General features: G+C 43.9%; 1 protein-coding gene across 4 annotated transcripts in view; it reads left to right on the top strand.

Moving 5' to 3' along the window:
• The window catches only part of THADA (THADA armadillo repeat containing), a 317,055-nt gene that overhangs the window by 201,986 nt on the left and 94,810 nt on the right, over positions 1-20,259 (top strand). For all 4 annotated transcript variants that reach the window (XM_045771620.2, XM_087863353.1, XM_087863352.1 and 1 more), the window contains one exon: positions 14,910-15,025. In XM_045771620.2, the coding sequence (XP_045627576.2) occupies positions 14,910-15,025 (116 nt within the window). The remainder of the gene's footprint in view (positions 1-14,909; positions 15,026-20,259) is intronic.

Below are 20,259 nucleotides of genomic sequence, written 5' to 3'. Positions count from 1 at the left end.
CTTAAGATTCCACTATTGGTGAGCGTCCCGCTCAACTTCCTCATAATGCTAACATGAGCTCAGCCTTTCCATTTGTTCTTCTAATGATAAAATGATCACTCATCTCCAAAGTTAAAGGCATCCCTCTGGATCAGGTGAGAAATCTTCCCCCTCTCTCGTATCAAAGATTTCTGAATAAACATCTTTTTCATGATACCTAAGATTCTGCCAATTATGCAGACAGGATTTATCCTACTGAGAGTTCACCGTTAGTTTCAAGAAGATTGAAACTGACCACTATGTTGCCTTTTTAAAAAAAAAAATCAGGAATCTATAGAATTTTAAATACATGCAGACATATGCATACACAAGTAAGACTACAATGTAAGACGGTAGGCTTTGCTATAAAAATATCCAGACATCCACTTTGTGAGACAAATAGACACAGGAAAGATGCGTTGCTTCCTTTGAATAAAATGAAGGAGACTGGCGAGATTCACCCAGGAAATGAGTTGGGTGGAAGCTAAAGTATTCGTTAAAGTGTTACCTGATTTGGGTCATTCAGGAAATACTTAGGAAAATCAGAATGTGCTTACTTAGCTTATTTTAAAGTGTTTGCCTCTCTGAGGCAGGACAAAGGAGCTGGAAATTGTTCCTCTGGATATGTGAATTTATGGAGCGAGCTTTGTTGGAAAAAGTATCAAGGATAAGCCTCTTGAGGGTCATAACTAATAGAGCTAATATCTTCAAGGGTCACCAGATTATTCTTCAGAGACACTGAATGGCACCACTTGCTCTTGGGTATAAATCACAAATGTAGAAAATGTAGCTTATGACAAAAAGGGCGAACTTGGTAGAAAGTACTATCCTTCTGCTTCTCAAATGATTACCCTGAGGGATGAGCATTAATTCATCCTTGCCGAACACTTGGTCATTATTATGAGCGGTAGTAAGATGATTAGTCAGAAAGCGCTGTTTCTGGGAAAACCATCAGAGACCACTAAGAAAAGAATTGCTGAGGAATAATACTGCACGAGACAGAAGTCCAGTGGCCAAGCATAAACCACTGCCAAATAAAAGGAATCTAAGCAAGTACTACGGAGGAATTAAGAAAGCGATTAACGCAGAGCCGGGAGCACGTGGTTACTCCAGATGGATGGTGAGGGGTCAGGTGAGTGTCCTTTCTACAGCAACACCTAGCAATGCCTGAAATGCACAGCAAAGTTAAAATCACACATGGGCATGCTATCCATTCATAAGCATACCTCGTTTTTTAAGGAGTAATTACAAAGTACTTTTCACATCAGTTATCTTTTAGGCTTTTCACAAGAGCCTCATGAGATGAGTTATATTATTAGCTCCATTTTATAGATGAGGAAACTAAAGGCCCTGGGAGGTCAAATCATTTTCCCCGAGGCCACCTGCTGGGCCTTGACTTGCTGCGAAGCCTGTGCTCTTAGAGCAGGCCGGTGTTTTTCGACCTGAGCACTACTGACGCTTGGGGCTGAACGGTTCTCTGTCTTAGGGGACTAGCCTTTGCACTGTAGGACCTTCAGCAGCATCTCTCACCTCTACTCACGCCCCCTTTCAGTCGTGGCAGCAGAAAAATGTTTCTAGACATTGTCAAATGTCTCACGGGGGTAAAATCACCCCACATTTAGAACCACTGGCCGAAAGACCCAAGTTCCTCTGTAGGAACCTAGCGGGTCAGCCTCATATCTGGCCAGGAAGGCTTGTTTATGGCGGAAGATGCATAACAACATCTCCTAAACTCGATTCTCACACCCTTCTGGCAATATAGGGAAAGGGGACTGGCCAAAATGGATTATGGATGGTTACTTAGAAAGAGCCGTTGTCTCGTTCAGCCGGTTATTCAATAAACAAACATAACAGTTCCTGGGAGAGTGGTTTCATAGAGGCACCAGCACTGGAGCTGAAGTAAGTTGAGAGGGAAGATCACGAGTTTCCTGGAGATGAGCTTGGGAAGGATGACAATCCATGTAGGTGATAGGACAAGTTGGTAGGCTAGGACTAGCGAGCGGGCTGATGGCCCGGGCCACAAACAGAGTCCGTCTGGAGGACTCGCATCCGTGGGTCATTTTGCTTCCTAAGCCCGCCCATTTGCAAGCAGTCTTGGTGTTTACTTTCACTATTGAGTTAACTATTGCCTTGAAAGTACTGTTTATCTCAGCCCACATGGTAATTGCCTTAAATTTAAAATCAAATCAACAAACTTTTGCATTCCAGTAAGGCTCTGTAGGAGATAAAACGACATGGTTTACACAAAAAGATAAATAGCAATCAAGGCAACATATCTTAGGTGCCAAATGAGTGGTTCAGATAATACTATGGAATGAGAGGATGGAGAGATTGCACTACCTAGAATTGTCGGGGAGAACTTCCCAAGGGGGGGCCAATGAGCTGAGCCTTAATGGATACATGGAAATAATACGAAATCTGTATAATGGACTGGGAAGTCACACAGCCCCCCCGGTAATAACAGTACATTTTAGATGCTTGTTTTAACATCATCTAGTCTCATTATTTTGGAATATGTCTAACAGCAGATACGAAATCCATTTAGAGACACATCCATGATAATTGTCCAGAGTTCTTTGTCAGGAAAATTCATAAGCAAAAAGAGTTTTTAGCTTTTCTCAGGGGTTAGAGGAAGTTCGTAAGGATTGGTTTCACTGACCCCTCTGCTCCCGTGAGACTCACGGAATCACCCTTCTCTGATGAAAAGTGCCCTCATTGGAAACTGGGCTCAAGGTTTGGAGAGACCTTACTGCAGCCTGTCTGTATGGCTTCGGGCATTACCCATACTCAGCTGGATGGTGGGAGGCAGTTATCAACAAGGGTTACAGAGAGAGGCTTTTGCTTCTCAAGACACTGCCTGGTTTATTCCACGAATCCCCAGCCATCCGGGAGTCTGTTATAATTCTGCATAAAATGGACACAGCAGATGTTCCTGTCCTCACTGCAGGAGGTGTTGAGTGGCAAATGAACAAACAAACGGGGTGGGTGGAGCCACCCGGATCTCCATTCCTGGGAGCTTAGAGGAATCCTTTTTCTCCTTCCTCCATGTGAAAATATAAACAGTTGTCACTTTTTGACTTATAAAGATTCACAGTCTTTTCCTTTTGTTTACTTTGATGACCTTTGAAATAAGCTGCAACCCAAAGACTCAAAAAAATTGTTTTTCCGTCTTCATTTTTCATAAAGAGGAGTCTCTGTTGCCACAGTGTGCTAGAAGCCGGCCCACCCCCAAGGCTGGCTCTCAGCCAGGCCCAGGCTCGCAAGGCCTCTGCCCCAAGTAACGTGCGCTAGCCGTCGGAGAGCATGCTAAAGGCCAGTTTTCTCTGGGTCAGCTCTTTTTATAAGGCAAATTTTACAGCCGCTCTAAAATCTGGGAAATGCAAATTAATATAATAACTTGGTATTTCCTTCGCTCTTGTTTGCCGGGGAGCTGGACCTGGAGACAGGACTGCAACTCTCAGGAATGCTGTTGCCCCCCAACCTCCACTCCCCCGGCCCCCCAACCACTGTGGCCAGCCTTCTCTACCCTCAGTGGGTCTCTCCTCTGAGCTGCTCTTCCACCCACATTGGGCACAGATTTGAAAAGTCCAAGGAGAGCAGGAGGAGCCTTGGGAAAGTCCTAATAACATCTTCTCTTTCCTGCTTTGAACAGTTCCTTATCTTTGCTTTCTATCTCTAGAGAGATAGAAATGCCACCCAGCCACCTGCGCCAGTAATGTAGCGTGTGAATTTTCATATTGAGTATGGAATTGAGGGATATCATGATAAAAAGAGTATGGTTTAGCTTATATTGTTTCTCACTCCAAAAATAATGCATTCTTCCTTTGTGGTGCTAGGATAGTCCTGTATCTTAGTTGTGGTGGTAATTACACAAATCTGTGCATGGGCTGAAAGTGCCCCCCCCACACCCACCCACCTGACTACATGTCAAAACGGGCAGAAACTGAATAAGGTGTGTGGTCTAGTTAACAGCAGTGCCAATGGCAGTGTTCTGGCTTTGAGACAATACTACAGTCATGTAAGATGTCACAGTTGGGGAAGCCGAGTGAAAGGCACACCAACTCTACCAGTTTTGCAATTGTTATGAGGCTCTAATTCCCTCAAAATGAAAAGTCAAAAAAAAAGTAATGCATTCTTATTGTAAAACATTCTAAATTCCAGAAATACGTGGTGTTGGATATAAAAAGTCTACCCCCACTGTTAACAGTTTGGCATCAATTAAAATAGGATCATGCTATTTTTGTAGCTTGCTTTTTCACTTATCAGTACGTCTTGGAGATAATTTCATGTCAGTCCAAATAAATTCATAACTTATTTTTAATGCCTCTGAAGCTGGGCATATATGATGGGATACTTGAGGCAATAGCCCATAATTTTTTCGACTGGTCCTGTACTGGCTGTATCTAAATTTTCCTGTTCCAGTCAGTGCTGCTGAGGATTATCCTTGGACATCTGCATCTTTGTCCATACCTCTAAGTGTCTCTGTGAAATAAATTCCTAGAAGTGGGGATTGCAAGACTGAGAAAATGCATGTTTTCCCTTTTGATAGCAACTGCCAGACTTCCAAGTTGCTGCTTTGTCCAACTCCGGGGGTTACCATTTGTACAGAATACATCGTATGTGCAACAGAATGGCCCTGCTGATTACCCGCCCCCCCCCCCAAAAGACTGTGATGATTCATACTCCCATCGGTGATGAACGAGAGTGTCTGTTGTTTTACCCAGTAATTAATTGGGTCCTACCCTTAAAAAAAAAAAATTCAGTAACAATTCAATTGAAAAAAAAAGTATTGTTTTAATTGCACTTCCTTAACCATTAATAAAATTAAACATTTCTTCATGTGTTTGCTGGCTATTTGTATTTCATCTGTGAATTGTTTGTTTATATTCCTTGCTAAATATTTGCAGTTCCCAAAGTGTGTGCCAAAGCGCTGTGGGATATTTTGAATTTTTGTGAGAAGCACAATGACACTTGCCATCTGTGAGATACTATGTGAACTACTAGCGTGAAATAAACAGTTACCAACACTAGCTCACACCGCTCTCCTTCTGATGATGCCGTCCATCTTTGCAAAGTTGAGTTTTTGAGAGTTGCTGTGGTAAAAAGCAGGTAGCATGGGAAAATCAATGTGGAACAGGAATGAGGGTGGTGGAGTCCAGTGACCCCAAGGTTTGGGAAGTTCTGAAGTATCCAAAAGGCACACACATCTCATTAGTAAGTAATTGTGGTTATTAAAGAATGAAATCAAAATATTTTTCCTTTCAGCTTATGTGTATTATTTTTTCAAACATTTTCTAAGTTGTTACGGCATAAATACTTATTAGGTTGTTTGGACCTAACTACTTAATAAATGGAACGATTAGGTATTTCTTTTGGCCTAGAGGCACCATGAAAAAATTATTGAGGTATAAGGGTGCTATGAATGGAGAAAGCTTGTAATTCCCTGTCATATTTCATTCCATTACTTTCATTTTTGTTATTGATTTGCAAGAGGTTTGTTCCTTAGAGGATTAGCAAATGTTTTACCCCTTGTTTTTTACTTTTGAATATTCCTATTAATTTTTGCTATACAAAAGATTTCAGCTGATATGTTGACATACTTACACATCTCTTTTTTGTGTGTGTGGCTTTGTGTCATTCTTAGAAAACCCATTTTTACCTTAAGATTATAAAATATTTTCCTGTTTTCTTCTAGCACTTTAATAGTTTTTTTTGTTTTGTTTTGTTTTTTTTACGTTTGATTAGCTCCTCCATCTAGAATTTATTTCAGTGCAAGGCTTTGTGTAGGGACCCAGCTGTATTATTTCCCTAAGACCTAGTTGGTTGACTGAATATCCTTTGTTGAATAAGTCAGTCTCTTCACTACTGTTTAAATGTCACTTTTACCATCCTCTGAATTTCCAGCAAATTTATTTCTGGACTCTCGATTTTCTCCCTTACAGTGCTTAGTGTTCTATCTTGGATTTTATGCATTTTATGTATTTATGTACATAACTTCCTGTACTAGATCATAAGCTTTTTACGCTTATTGCATCTCTATGTCCTGTAGCTGTTTTCTTTTCTCTTTCCCTCCTTCTCTCCTAAAGCCTTTTTCTTTTATTACAGAAAATATAAATATACAGAAAGGTAGGCAGAATAATGTAATGAATTTCATGTACCCTTCACTCAGCTTCAACAGTTATTGATTTATAACTAATATTGTTTCCTTTATTCCACCACCAGCTTCCTTCCTCCTGTATTGCTAAAGTTGAGTGTCTTGACAGACAAATTATCTGTGTTATTTTTCATTAAGTTTTGGTACCTCAAAGAGATCCCTATTGATCCCTCAGTATTGTCTTTAAGGAGACTTAATAGTTGAAGATCCAGATAGATAGAAAGTATAGATCCAGATAGATGGCAAGTATCATAGAGCTTCTCCTAAATAAGTTAAACTGGGATTTATTTTACAAATAAATAATTTGTAATTTTAAACATTTTATACATAGCTTTACAGAAATGTATCTGTGTTCTGAAGTTAGGAACTCTTTGGTTAGAACAGATATTAACATCAGTGTTTAGTAAACTTGTTTTTGTGGTTTTTTTTTAAGATTTTATTTTGGGGCTCCTGGGTGGCTCAGTTGGTTAAGCATCTGCCTTTGGCTCAGGTCATGATCCCAGGGTCCTGGGATCGAGCCCCATGTTGGGTTCCCTCCTCAGTAGGGAGTCTGCTTCTCCCTCTGCCTTTCCCCCGGCTTGTGCTCTCTCTCTCCCTCAGATAAATAAATAAAGTCTTAAAAAAAATAAAATAAAATATATATATATCATATATATATACATATATATACATATATATATATGATATATATATGTATATATGATATATATACATAGATATATATCAATCATATTTTTAAGTAATCTCTGCACCCAGGGTGAGGCTCAGACTCACAACCCTGAGATCAAGAGTCGCATGCTCCACGGAGTGAGCCAGCCAGGTGCCCTGGTAAATTGTTAATTCTTTACATGCAAGCCTTTGTTGATATGTTGGGTTAACACTGAATACCTTTGACATCACTTTCTAAACCTCACTCTTACCCAATGGCTTGGGGCCCTTGATGCTTCTTCTGGGTGAGGGGACTCCTAACTGCATTGTAAAATTTGGTGCACCAGGCCAGAGATGATCTAAGACAAATGAATACTCACCGTCTCATTAATACTGTGTATTTCTTCCAGCCGCTTTTCGTGGGGACCGTGTAGAGAGGTCACTTTAGCATCCTGGCTACTGCTGTGAACATAGGTCCCACCCCTGCCACCCCTGGCAAGGAGGCATGGTACAATTTCAAACCAATAAATGCTCCATTCATGGAGCCCCTCTGTCCACCAGACAAAGCCCCATGTCCTTGGGGCCCCTGGGACTATAAAGAACAGGACGTAGTCCTTGCCTTCAAAGAGCTGTACTCCAGGAAAGGAAATTGTAGATTGATAACCATGATGACAGGATTTTTTTTTTTTTTTAAGAATTTTAAATCAAATGAAATGAGCTGTTGGGCACTGAGTAGGAAAAGAGTATGTGTTGGTAGCAGGGAGGGGGATGGCGGTCGATGAAGCTGAGGAAGGTTTTTTGGAGGAGGTGGTGTTAGCCGGGCCTTTCAGTATGAACGGAATTTCAATAGGCAGAGTTGGAGAGGGTGGTGGCGGGAGAAATAGAAGGAACATCCTAGACAGAAGAGCATTTGTAAGTTGTCAGAAATGGGAAATTGTCCCATTTAGCCACAAAATAGGTACGTGAAGGGGAGGAGGAAGGAGGTAAAACCAGAAGGGTAGGTCAAGACTTCAGTGCCCAGCAAATTCTTCAGGCGGTTGGAAGTCATTGAAGGATTTTCAACTTGGGAGTGATACAATCAGGGCTTTAAGGAAGTTTCTCTGCAGCCATGTGTAAAATAAGCTTTGGAGGCGGAGACCAGTGAATTGTTTTCATCTTCTAGGCATAAGATCTTTGGTTCCTGAACTAGAACAAGGGGAGTGTTAATAGAAAGGAGGGAATGCACTGACACACAAAGTGACTTTTCAGGCCCCTACACACTTTGTGTTTGTGTAAACATTTTAGTCCTTAAAGAGATTCATGGGTCTATTTCCTGCAATTCTCTTCCCCAAGCCAGTGTCAGCTGGGGAGTAATTATACTTCATAATTAGCACCCTTTTCCTGGCAGCAACAGCACAACACAGCCAAGTGTCACCTTTTGGGAACTTTCCAAGACCTTCCTAAGGATGTGTTCTCATTTGATAAACAGGCTGAGGTTTGGCGGAGTAACCACTTGAAGTGCTTCCCGGCCTGCCCTCTAGCATTGGTGGGTAACTGTGGGTGGCACATGCCCACCAAACCCTTTCTTGTAGGGATGACCAGGTTGAGTAGCTGAAGTGTCCCACGGTCATGTCTTCTGTCCACGGGGCTGTCGATAAAAAAAGAAAACTATGCTGAGCTCTCTGTACCGATGACATAGGCAGGGACATACACCCAACAAGGACCATTGCCTGCACTGTGTTCAGAGGCCAAGAGGGGTGCGCTGGGAAGCTTGTGGTCTGATTGGGGATACGATTAATGGGCCTGAAGCAAAAAACAATTAAATCCTAACGCTCATTGTAATGATTAGGAAGGAAATACAAATTAGAGAACTCTTCTCTCTCTCGCTTTCCCATCTCCTACCCCCCCCACACACACAATGTATACTGTGCATACGTACATACAAAGGCAGTCTACCTTTTAAATAATTTTTGCTGTATCTCTTTCTCTATTTCTATGATTAAGCATGTTTCTGTGAATTAGAAAGTTTAGATTCCTCCCTCAGTCATCCTCCTTCTCACACCCTGCCCCCCTTTCAGCCTGACTTAAAGCCATAAAATACTTCTGCCTGCCTGCCTTTCGTTCTGTTTGTATGAATTAAGTCGACAGGATAAATATTCACATTCCCAACTACAGGCTGAAACAATGTTTGCCTGTTCTGCCCAGTGAGTCGAGAGAAAAAGGGGGCCTGACATCACCCTATACTGTACATTCCCGGCATAGATCATTTATTTAAGTCCCTGAAAAAATACAGATGTTTTACCAGCCGAAATAAAATCCTGTGTAAACACTGGGCTTGGAAAAATGTGGCTCTGACTTAGCTGTGGGGGTTGGAGCAATGCAGAGAGAAGCCTAGGCAAAATGGCAGATACAGAAATTTTATACTTGGCTGGAGGTGGGATGGGGGCAAAAGTGTTCTCCCAAAGTCTGCACGCTGTGAAAGAAGAACAGGATTTGTTTTTAAGAAAATACAGTTGCAAAAAGTGGATAGATTCGTTGATCTTCAGAGTTTGGGATTGTTAATGATTACGATACATGGAGCCCATTTGTATCTGACCTCTGAAATGAACATCTCTTTTCTCTTTGAAGTTGTCCTTTTTCACGGCCTGCCTAACCTGGACCTGTTATTGCTGGATCCTGCTGTTTCTGGAGCTCAGCTGCTGTGGATTTTATAAGGGGGAAAATTGCCTGGAAGCCATGCTTGGTGCAGAGGAAAACCCATCTCAGCGTTGCATTCCCAAACAGCCATCTATCATCTTGATCTTGTCTAACACAAGTCACTATTTTAGTCTAGCAGCATAAACCAGACATATTTCACTGGTGCAGTGCAAGTTTTTTCAGGGATCTGCCTCATGACTCTTTTTGGGCCTGTGGCATTTATTCAAAGAGCATTACATTTGCTTTTGCGGAGTCGCTTTTAAGATTTAAAGCTGCCCAAGTGGACCCCGTGCTTTCCACAGATGCTGGGGGGCTCCCTCAAGTCTCTCTGTGTTTGGAGTGGGGCTGGGGGTGGGCAAAGAGTAACTGCTTCCAGGTTCTCTAGACTTTCCATCGGTCCTCCCGGCGATTCATCAGGGCTTGCGTCTCAGGGGCAAGCTCCCCGCTGCTGCCCAGCCTCCCCTCCTGAGGGCATCTCCTGGTGGTCCCATTGCCTGCGATAGTCACGGACGGTGCTGCTGGTGTGCGCTGGGCTGTTTGTGTGTGCTTTCTTTCTGACTGGGTCACAACCGTCTTAAGTCGGCAAAGCTTTTTGCTGCTTGTTTTGCTGAAGACACCTCTATGTCCACTCTAGTCTTTCTCTAAGGGCCTGCGGAAACTAGAGGCAGCCCACTGTCCTGCTTCGTCCCGTGGTGGTCATTCATAGAGCTCCTTTTCATTCCCAAAAGAATTCTTGCTGTGCAAGATAAATTCCCCCTGACTAGAACAGTCATCACGCAGATATTCCTAACCCAACTCCTGGGGTCCCCTTCCCTCGTTCCCAAACCTGCATATTCCCTTGTGGTCCCCGTCTTGGACGATGGCTTTCCATCACCGGCTGCCTGAGTGAAGATGCTCTTTTCTGACCTTCAACTCCACATTGAAATGCCAAGTTGCCAAATCCTGCTTCTTCAGCTTCTAAAATGTCTCTCGGGTGTATCCTTTTCCTCTCCATCCCACTCCTTTTGCCATCTAAATTGGGCTCTCACAAAATCGGAGTCCTACCAGCTCCGGGCTGATGAGTGAATGAAGGGGGACTTTTATAAACACACAGCCCTCTTGGTCCAATCCTTTGTCTTTAAACTTTTGATAGAGATTTGGGTTCAGTAAATACTTCATTTTCCTCTCGATTCTCCAAAAGTTAAAAAAAAAAAAAAGGCACAAGAGCCGTGATAAATGACACTGACACCCCACCTTAGTCCACGAGTAGCAGGCAGTAGTGCGTGCGGCGGTGAACCCTCCCTGCAGGAGTGTGGGCCGGCGGTCCCCAGGTCTTCTGATTTTTCAAAAGAAGTTGGAAATCAGGATGATTTTGGTGTGAAATCTCCCAATTCGTAAGTGACAGGTTAAAAAGTACTGTGCAGGTCAAAGAAAACATCTACAGCCACGTGGGACCCACCACCATCCCTGGCTTTCAGCCTCTGGCTTTGACCCTCACCGCCTCTAGTCTAGACTGATAGCAATCTTGGTCATCCTGCCCCTTCTTATCCAGCCTCCACGCTGTCCTGGCCTTTCCTTTCCAATTACAGATCTGAATACGTGAGTGCTGTCTCTAAAGAGGCCTTTGCTGCCTGCAGAACAGAGGTCCTTTGGTGTGCTTTCTAGATCCTCCTCATTCCAGCCCGACCCAGCTGTGTCTCCTACCACCCTGCACACACCCTGGCTGTTCTCTTGCCACACACAACTACATGCTGTCCCCTGAGCAGTCCTAATATTTTCTTTCCGTTCATAGGTTTTTGGTTTTTTTGTTTTTGTTTTTGTTTTAAGAACAATTACAGCTTTACAGAAAGACTGAGCAGGTAGTACAGAGAGTTCCCATATATTCCTTTCCTCCCCAGTTTTCTCCTGTTATTAATATCTTGCATTAAAGTGGTATGTTTGTTACAATTAATGAACCAGTGTTGACACATCATTATCAACTAAAGTCCATAGTTTACATTAAGGTTTATTCTTTTTGTTGGCAATACTGATATTTTAATGCCCTTTAAATTTTTTTTTTATAATTTAGTTTCCTCTCTGCTTGCATGGTCTTCCCCGGATTCTGACCAGATTTGTTTAAGGGCCGAATAGGAATATCACTTCTTTTCTGCAAAGCCTTCTCTAAGTTTATTTGTGGAATGGGGGCTAGAAGGGAGGGGGCAGACAGAAAAAGGAAGAGAACTAACATTTTTATCAGGTGCCTAATGGGCGCCAAGTACTATATATTCCTTTAAATCTCTCTGCAGTCCTATAAGCCAGAGACTATTATATACTGTTTACCGTGAGGAAGCAGAGGTTAAATAAGTTGCCCCAAGTCTGCGTTCCTCCTGTAGGGCTGCACTCCCACCACTGACCTAGCCTCCCTGCCCCCCGCCTGCCCCCCGCTGCAGTGAGGAGTGCAGTGGTGTTCAGCTGTGTCTCCGCTCCTTACATGGGGTTGCAGGAGCTCACCAAACCCAAGGGCATGTGTCCTACAGGCAGGGTCAGTTTAGGAAGAGGCATCACAGATGGCCGTCAATTCAGCAAACGCTCAGTGCATTCCTGCTGTATGCTGGACTTGGTCAAGGATGAGGTCAGGCCTGAGAGGACGGTGATGGTGATGCCGCCATGCAGGTTCTAAATCGAGACCAGGCAGGGGCAGGGAAGCTATGGATTTTCCGCGTACCCGTGACTAGAGTGTAGGCGGCGGGGAGCAGGCGCTCCTGTGTCCTGTGCCACAGCTCTTAGGACAGTGCCTGGTGGTAACTGTTGTTTAGTAAATATTTGTGGACTGAATGTTTGAATCCTGTTGCAAATTTGGGAGATCTAAAATGACACTTCACTTCTCGGAGCTCTTACGTGCATTCAGTTGGTCGCGCAGCTTTGGGTTTCTCTGTCTGGTTCAGTGCATTCGGGTATCACAGGCTGTCTGCAAATTATCCCAGGCCTGGCCTAGACCACACTCCTAGCCCTGAGGTTCTCCTGGACCAGAACTTTCGGAGAAGGGGAAAGGAGGAGGAATTGCCTTGCCCCCACTGTCTTTTTCCAGCTGGTGGACAAATGACCCTACCTGGGAGCTGCCTGGTGCCCCTGGACCTGACCTTGGACTGTAGTTCCAGAGGCCTGGCCCCACCTCTGGACTTCACACCAAAGGATGACCTCATTTTTCTTGGACAAATTAAAACAGACCCTTTAAATCTCATGGGAAGGTAGCTGGGTATTCAAATATAGCCATTAATTTTCTCGGAGGAAAAAAAAATGATCTCAAACACAGTCACTTGTTTCAGACATGGGCTTACAAAACTTTTCTTTCCTCCCCACTGCCTCCATCTTCTCCCCTTCCTCCCCTTCCCTGCCCGGTTTTCCTTTGACTTTGTGACCCTGTCTTTCACTTCTCTCACTCTGTCTCTCCTCCATGCTTCTTTCCACCATGGTTCTCCTAAGTGTACCTCCCTCTGCAGTTGTCCCATGTGAATAGATCGCTCTCTGTTCCTGGTGAATAACCAGGATCACAATTGTTGTCTGGGTTGTACCCAAGGTGACAGAATTGATGGACCTGGAGGCTGATTTTCATAAACCAGAGCTACCAAGCGTTTCAAAAACAGCCTTGTTTTTGCCAAGTAAGGTGAGCAAATATAGGACTAAGTTTAAACATCCATCAGGAGTTATTTTTGAGGTGATTGCTTCTAAATGAGAGGCATTCGAAAATCTCACAGCTTTCTTTACAAGTAAATTCCACAGTCATGTATTTTGCTGGTGTCTGCTGATTAATTACGATCCTGTGACACCATGAAAAGCCCTGGTGGTTGGTTTTGAGCAGCTGTGGAGAAAAGTAAAGCAAGGCCCAGTGCCTTCGCCAGCTCTTTCAGGATAGCGGGGTTTCAAGCAGAGGGAGGTGTTTTTTTCACTCTGGCAGTCACCACATAAGAACAGAAGCCCCAGCCAGACCCATTTCTCCAGACTTCGCGACGGGCGGTTTGGGTCCCTGCGGGGGTGTGGTGAAGTAGTGATACTTGATCTGTTGCCTCTGAAATAACAGATCCATTATTAGAGAAAGCATTTTCAGTCTCCACATCGGGACTCGTGTGCATTCTCCTATACAAGTACTTCTGTTTAGACAAAAAAAAAAAAAAAAATAGTAGTTACATATAGTAATCAAAAAAACTTTTTTTTTTTGATTCTCTAAACAGAGGTGCTCCGGGTGTATTTGTTGTCGGTAACTGCAGCAGTCTGACCCCGGAAAACTGCTAGCTCATTCCCGGTCAGGCTCTGATGATTCTAGATCTCATTTATCTTGGCCTCTTTCTTTCTCTCACGATTCGCTTCCCTATTTAACTCTCACTTAGGCTCCTCATCGGCAGGAGAGGAAGCGGAGAAAAAGTGGAATCTTGTCGCTTTGAGTCACCTGTAGCTCTGGTGAGGGGTACAACAGGGAAGGGAAACAAACTGATTATTAAAATGGCCTTTCCTCGTTCTCAGTGTGTTTCTGTGTACTAGCTTTGCTCCGCCCACCTTCTCCCCTGGATTGAGGTGAGGAGACTGAAGGAGCTCCCTGACCATGCATCGTCATACTCCTTGGCACTGGCGAAGGTCAGAGGAGCTCATCTGTGCCTTAGTCCTCTCTCTGCTGCGGGTTTGTAGTCCTCACAGTGTTGTTGGTGTCATCACTGAGTATGAATCCACGACATGCTTACATGAGCGACGCACGCAAACACACACGGTCATGTGTCTGCTGGATCTGTGGCCTCCATTCTAAATAGAGGCAACCAGAGGATTTGTCTTTCTCTGCTCAATTCTAATACATCATGTCGTGTCAGAGTGAGAGTAGGCTGTGTCTGTTGTGCTGCTTCCACTCCACATCTCAGTGGAGAACTATGGAAAAAAATCGAAATCGTTTACAAACATCATTCTCCCGTGTTTGCAAAGGCAAGCCTCATCGTGGCCTGCTTCTTTGACCGAGACCGTTCTGATAAGCCCAACACACAAACCAGTTTGGACTAGACTGTTGATTTTTCCTCTGCAGTAAGACTTTGACTTGAGAAGGTACGTTGTTTTTCTAGGAGACTGCTCCCATAGAGCAAGATGTCTGCCTTCCTTCGCTAGACTCACTTTGTAGGCTGTTGTAACTAATAAGCTTTTGTATCAAATGAGCGTTCGGTCACTGAGTCGTCATCCTTGTTTGGAATTGCGCAGAGGACCCAGAGCAGAGGTGGGGATTAAAGGCATAGGTTTCTTGCCACTTGCTGCGTCCTCCCAAACCAGCTTGCTTCCTGCGCGGAGACCAGAGCCACGTTCTGCAGGTGTCTGTTTTCTTTGAGGGGAATATTTTGAGGAAACCTAACAGGGAGGAACTGGGAACATTTAGGAAAAATATATTTTCACAGCAGGATATTGCTTTTTCTCTTTCTTGGTTTAGGTTTTTCATTTGTTACAAGCCTGCACAGACTCCAAATACAGACTGAATACATACTTTCAGCAGGAGCTGGCTGACGTTGCTGTTTGTACCAGAGCCAAACTCTGGCTGGCCGAGAGGTATGTTAAAACCCCACATGAGCAAGGAGTTATCAGGGGTTAGGAATACATTGGAGAATGGCTGTTTCTAGTTGTGGGAGTTTTAAAAGTCATTGGCATGAGTTTTCTAAACTTATTGGAGTATTTATCTTTTTAGAACGTCGGGTTGTGGTAAAGAAAGAAAAATATTTTCTTGACAATTTTTCTGAAACTGCTGTATGGCTGGGGGGCATGTAATATGGCTTTTTATCTGTGTACCAGTCAGCTTGTTTTTATTAATACCTGTCATGTGCCCAGCCCAGTGTCAAATATTGTGGCAATGAAAGGCAGTAATTGGCTCAATCACATGGTACAATCTCTTAGGTGCCACGGCAATTCGTAGATTAGAGATTGGGGTAAGACTTGAGCAAGCACAGAGAGACCAGTGGGGTATGAATAAGAAAAAGACACACAAGTTGCCCCCTTTTTAGGTAGGCAGTAGAATAGCTTGAATAATCAAGGCAAAGGAGGGTGGGTACATTTGTTTTTTCATTCCCGCCATTGTTTATTTATTCTAGAACTCAGAACATTTACTATGTGAAAGATGGGATAAAAAGAATCTCTCATTTAATACGCAGGGAGCCCTCTCTGTAACAATGTGTTCAAAATCCATGTGGCAGGACTCTGATATCGGTAGGACAGTGTTACTGCAAGGGCCCCCTGGTATGTCCTCTGTAAGTTCCAGCACAGGAGGGCCAGTAGAGGCCCACAGACTACCACACTCCATGCCAGATGATCTTGTGTTTGATTAGAAATCAATGTATTGGCTGTCTAACATAGCAGCCTTTTCGTTTTTCAAAAAAATGTACTTCTGTTCACTTTTGTGGGTTCCCCACCTTACGTGGGAAGAAAGGAAATGGGCAGTACAGGCCCGCAAGTCACTATAATCCAACAAAGGCTTGTTGAACACAGGCTGCACGCTGGCCTCTGTGTTAGGAGACGGAAGGGATGCAAAGAGAGAGAAAAACTAGCCCTGACTTCAAGGAACTCATATCCAGGAGGTGGGAAAGATGTGTAAATAAATAATTTTCATTGCATATGGCAAGGGTGATAACAAATGTGGGCAGTAAGCACAGGAGTAGCCCAGGGGAGGGGCAGGGAGGGCATTCTGGACTCCGGTAATGTCAGCAGCAAAGACAGGGCAGTGTGTAATGGCATGGCAAGTATGGAGAGCTCTTAAGAAGTTAGCTCTTCTGGAACCTAGTAGAAGGTACACAAGGCTGCGGAAATCCATGGAGGCCACACAGTGAAAGCTCTTCAAGGAAACCTCTTGGTGAAAGGGAGCCACTGAAGGATTTCTCGGTGTGTGGGTGTGTGAGTCTCCGTGTCTGTCTAGGCGCCCGTAGCCCTGGACAGGGATACTGATGGCGGAGTTCGCTCCTATCTGAAATGCCAGTAAAGTGATGTGAACTCTCATTTTTAGACCACTTCATGTTTTCTCTCTTTTATGTAGAAAGCAGGAGTTCATGGGCCATAAACTGCTTCTCTGCACCTAGTATCGTTTGCCTTCCGTGTGGCTTTTAGGCAACTCCCCTGAGCTGCCTGTTTGGGGAGAATAGGGAATTGTGATCACATACGTGCTCTCGTCTGTTTGTCAGTAGCAGGCCAGGTCTTCCCAGCTGCTGTGTCTGGGGATCAGAAAGGCAGGGCTCTCCAGGAACCATCCTGTTGAAATCTCTGCTTCCAGCCAGGCCCGCGCCAAGTCCGAACCCTAAATCTCCTGTTCTGCAAGTGCTATAAAGGCCTTTCTGCTACCCCTTCATGGGTTTCATAGAAATTCATCGTCTGCTGGCTTCCTGAGCCCATTCCTTCTTGTTGGACGGGAAGGAGGAGATGGTGTCACAGGCCAGCCGTCTGATTGGACCTTCATGCTGTGCAGTCAGTGCCTGAAAGATGGATGACCAAGTGCCGTCAGCCTCCTCGGCGGCTGGAGAGGTCCTCCTGTCCTCTTTTAACTTTCCCTCTGGCCCTTATTGCAATTTTCCAATTAGGCTTTTAGCATTATCACCGCCCCCCCACACACACACCTTCTCCAATTTTTCTCCATGATTTTTCAGCCCTAGAAAACAAAAGCATGAATCACTGCAATTCACTGTGTTTCCACCTTCCTTGCCGAGAGTCCAGGAAAGCCACTTTTATGTTTCCCGTACAGTCAACTCTTTATGATCCAAGTGTGAGCTTTATGCTTTGTGGGTGGTCTGTAGGTGGTTCCTAACACCAGGCTTCCTCTTGCTCCCAACACTTCTACTTTATTAATCAGGATGTGTTCAGAGCCTGAAATAAAGTTTGGGAGGAAAACACACTGCTGGAGGGCCACCATTCCAAAGGAATGTATCAGTCTTTCTGTATTATCCACATCATTGACACGATAACCTTGAGATTCCTGAATAGGGAAGGAAGCACTGAATGTAAATGATGACGCTTCAGCCTGTCCTGTGAGACGCGCCTGCCTTGTCCCTGAGGTCCTTTGAGTTGGTTGCCCTGGGAGGTGAGTGTCTGCACTAATACCTCCATGCTCACATGAGCCCATTCTGGGTCCTAATGGGCCCTTCTCGAAGCCAACCACTGTGTTCACATTATCATCTGCCTCTCCCATGAAAGACATTGCAATGTGGAGTATTCCCAGTTCCACTGCTCAAGAAGCTCTTTATGTCCCTAGCAATTTACATATGAAAGGGGAATAAATGTTCCTTTGTGCCTACTTAGGATTTTCTGTATTTTTTGAGTATAAGCTATGAAACATTAATGTTACTGCCAAAAAAAAAAAAAAAAGCTAGTTTAAATTTTAGCACCAACAACTTTTTTCTTCTACAATTTATTTAATTATTAGCCTGAGTTCATTTAGTCCATTAAGTACATACACATTAGTGAGGGTGTCATTTATTTGTCTTTTTATTCCCAAAGGAGGTTTTAAAAAAAAAATGTTCATTGGAGCCACTGGATAACCAATTCGGTTTTTAAAATTTTGACCCTGAAATTGAGGGCACATAAAATAAAGACTTTTGTCATATATTTATGTTTTGACTTTGCAAGATTAATTGGGATTTATATGAGGTGGTTAAGCAATAGCCATGGAGTTGTTGGGGAAGTTTTGGTGATGAACGGCCAGCTGGCAACATGGCCTGAGTAGAGGCCTGGGCTTCTGCTCTTACAGGCCGCTTTTCATTCCAAGATGTCAAAGCCTTTATGGAAATCAGCTCGTTAATCCTTCACGTTCCTTCCTTCCCCTTTTGCCTCCATCCCTCCCTCCCTCGGTCCAGGTCAGTGTCTCTCTCATGGTTGTGAGGACAGTTCACCAACTACTGAAGGAAAACAAGGCCGACCCAGGCCACAAGCGGAGTGCGCATGAGGTGGGTGGCGGGCCTGGAGAGGCTGGCTGCGGGCACCCCGTGAGGGCACTCAGCAGCGCCCCGGCGTGGCCCCAGGTGCCGCCCCAGCTAACAGCAGATTTCAGCTCTGCCCCAGCTGGACCACGGGCCCTGCCTAAATAGGAAGGACTTTTTGAAAGCCCTGTCAAAGAGGCCGAAGAAGAGAAAAGACTTATTATTTTGATTGAGAGTTGGAATTATTATTATATTGGGCTTAAAATTTTTCAGAAATCAATTTGGTTATAAAAGGAAAAAGTGCGTGTGTGTGTTTTCCTTCAGACAAATGCGGTGAACTCAGTGAACCATCAGACTAAGTTCAATGGATGATGCGATGACCAGGAAGAAAAATGTGCCCTACTAAATTTTTTTTCACATTTTTTTCCTTGGTTGAAAGTGTAGCGTATGCTTGTCATAGAAAGTTAGGCAAGTATGAAATTTGGAAAAGATGGGCATGCCAGTCTGCTCTTACCAACATCCACTGGAAGCCACTATTGTTAGTTCACAGTTTTCTGTACATACTTTCTTCATCTTTTCTCCTGTGCCTTTTTTTTTTAACATAGTTGTGGCTTTACTGTATATATAAGTTAGAGCTTACTTTTTTCACTTAACAGTGTCATGAAAGTATTTGCTATTATTATTAAAAACCTTTATGGTATAGCCACTATGGAAAATAGTATGGCATTTCCTCAAAAAATTAAAAATAGCATTACCGTATGACCTAGCAATTCTACTTTTGGGTATAGACCCAAATGAATGGAAAGGGAGTCTTGAAGAGATATCTGTACACCCAGGTTCATAGCTGCATTATTCACAGCAGCCAAAAGGTAGAAGTAACCTGTGTCCATTGCTGGATGAGTGGGTCAACAATGTGGTATACATGGACGGCATGTTATTCAGCCTTAAACAGGAAGGAAATCCTGTGCCACAACATGGATGGACCTTGAGGACATCATGCTAAGTGAAATAAGCCAGTCACAAAAAGACAAATAATGTATGATTCCATTTATATGAGGTACCGACAGTGGTCACATTCATGGAGACAGAAAATAGAATGGTGGTTGCCAGGGGCTGGGGGAAAGGGACCAAGGAGATAGTGTTTAGTGGGCATAGAGTTGTACTTCTACGAGATGGAAAGAGTTCTGGAGTTTGTGACTCCGGGTATCGGCATTTATTAAGTGCCCAGATTGGCTGATGGTGAGTTTCTACTCCAGGCAGTAGTTCTTAATGCTGATGGCTGCTTATTAGAATCATCTGGAGAGGTCTTCAGACCTGATGCCAGGTCCCACCTCCAGAATTTCTGATTTTTCTGGTTGAGGCTGTGACCCAAGAACTGGTAGTTTTAAAACTCTCCAGGATATTCTAAAATGCAGTCGGTTCGAGAACCACTGATGTGTTCTTGTGCATTCTTGTGCCTCCCATCTCCTTGAGAGAGAAGATGAAGGATGAGCGTTGAGTGAAACAGCACTCATGTTAGAGAGCACTCGGAGTTTTCTTCTGAGGCTGCAGACTCATTCAAGAAAGATGGACTGACCATCCCTCCAGCCTGCTACCCCAGAGATACAGTGGTTAACACTTCCGTTCCACAGATGTGCCAGAATGCGGGGCCACGCCACTGTGTAGTTTCATATACGAGTGAATTTCTGAGGTAGATTACTTAAAAGCTGCTTTAGCAAGATATTTTAAGTTATGACACTTGCCCTCAGAAGTGCCAGTTAGACCTGATACTCTGGTGTGGTCTGCTGTCCTGGAAGCTTATGGCTCATTTTTGTTTTTTGAGGGGAGGCTTGAAGAGAATAGACTCATATCTGTATCACTTCATTCAACAAATACTTTTGAGCCCTGCTGTAT

The sequence above is a fragment of the Ursus americanus genome, chromosome 7, assembly GCF_024610735.1.
Source record: "Ursus americanus isolate L20-20 chromosome 7, mUrsAme1.1.p, whole genome shotgun sequence".
Classification (NCBI taxonomy): domain Eukaryota; kingdom Metazoa; phylum Chordata; class Mammalia; order Carnivora; family Ursidae; genus Ursus; species Ursus americanus.
The sequence above is the reverse complement of the archived record's forward strand: the minus strand, read 5'-3'. Positions and strand labels throughout refer to the sequence as shown.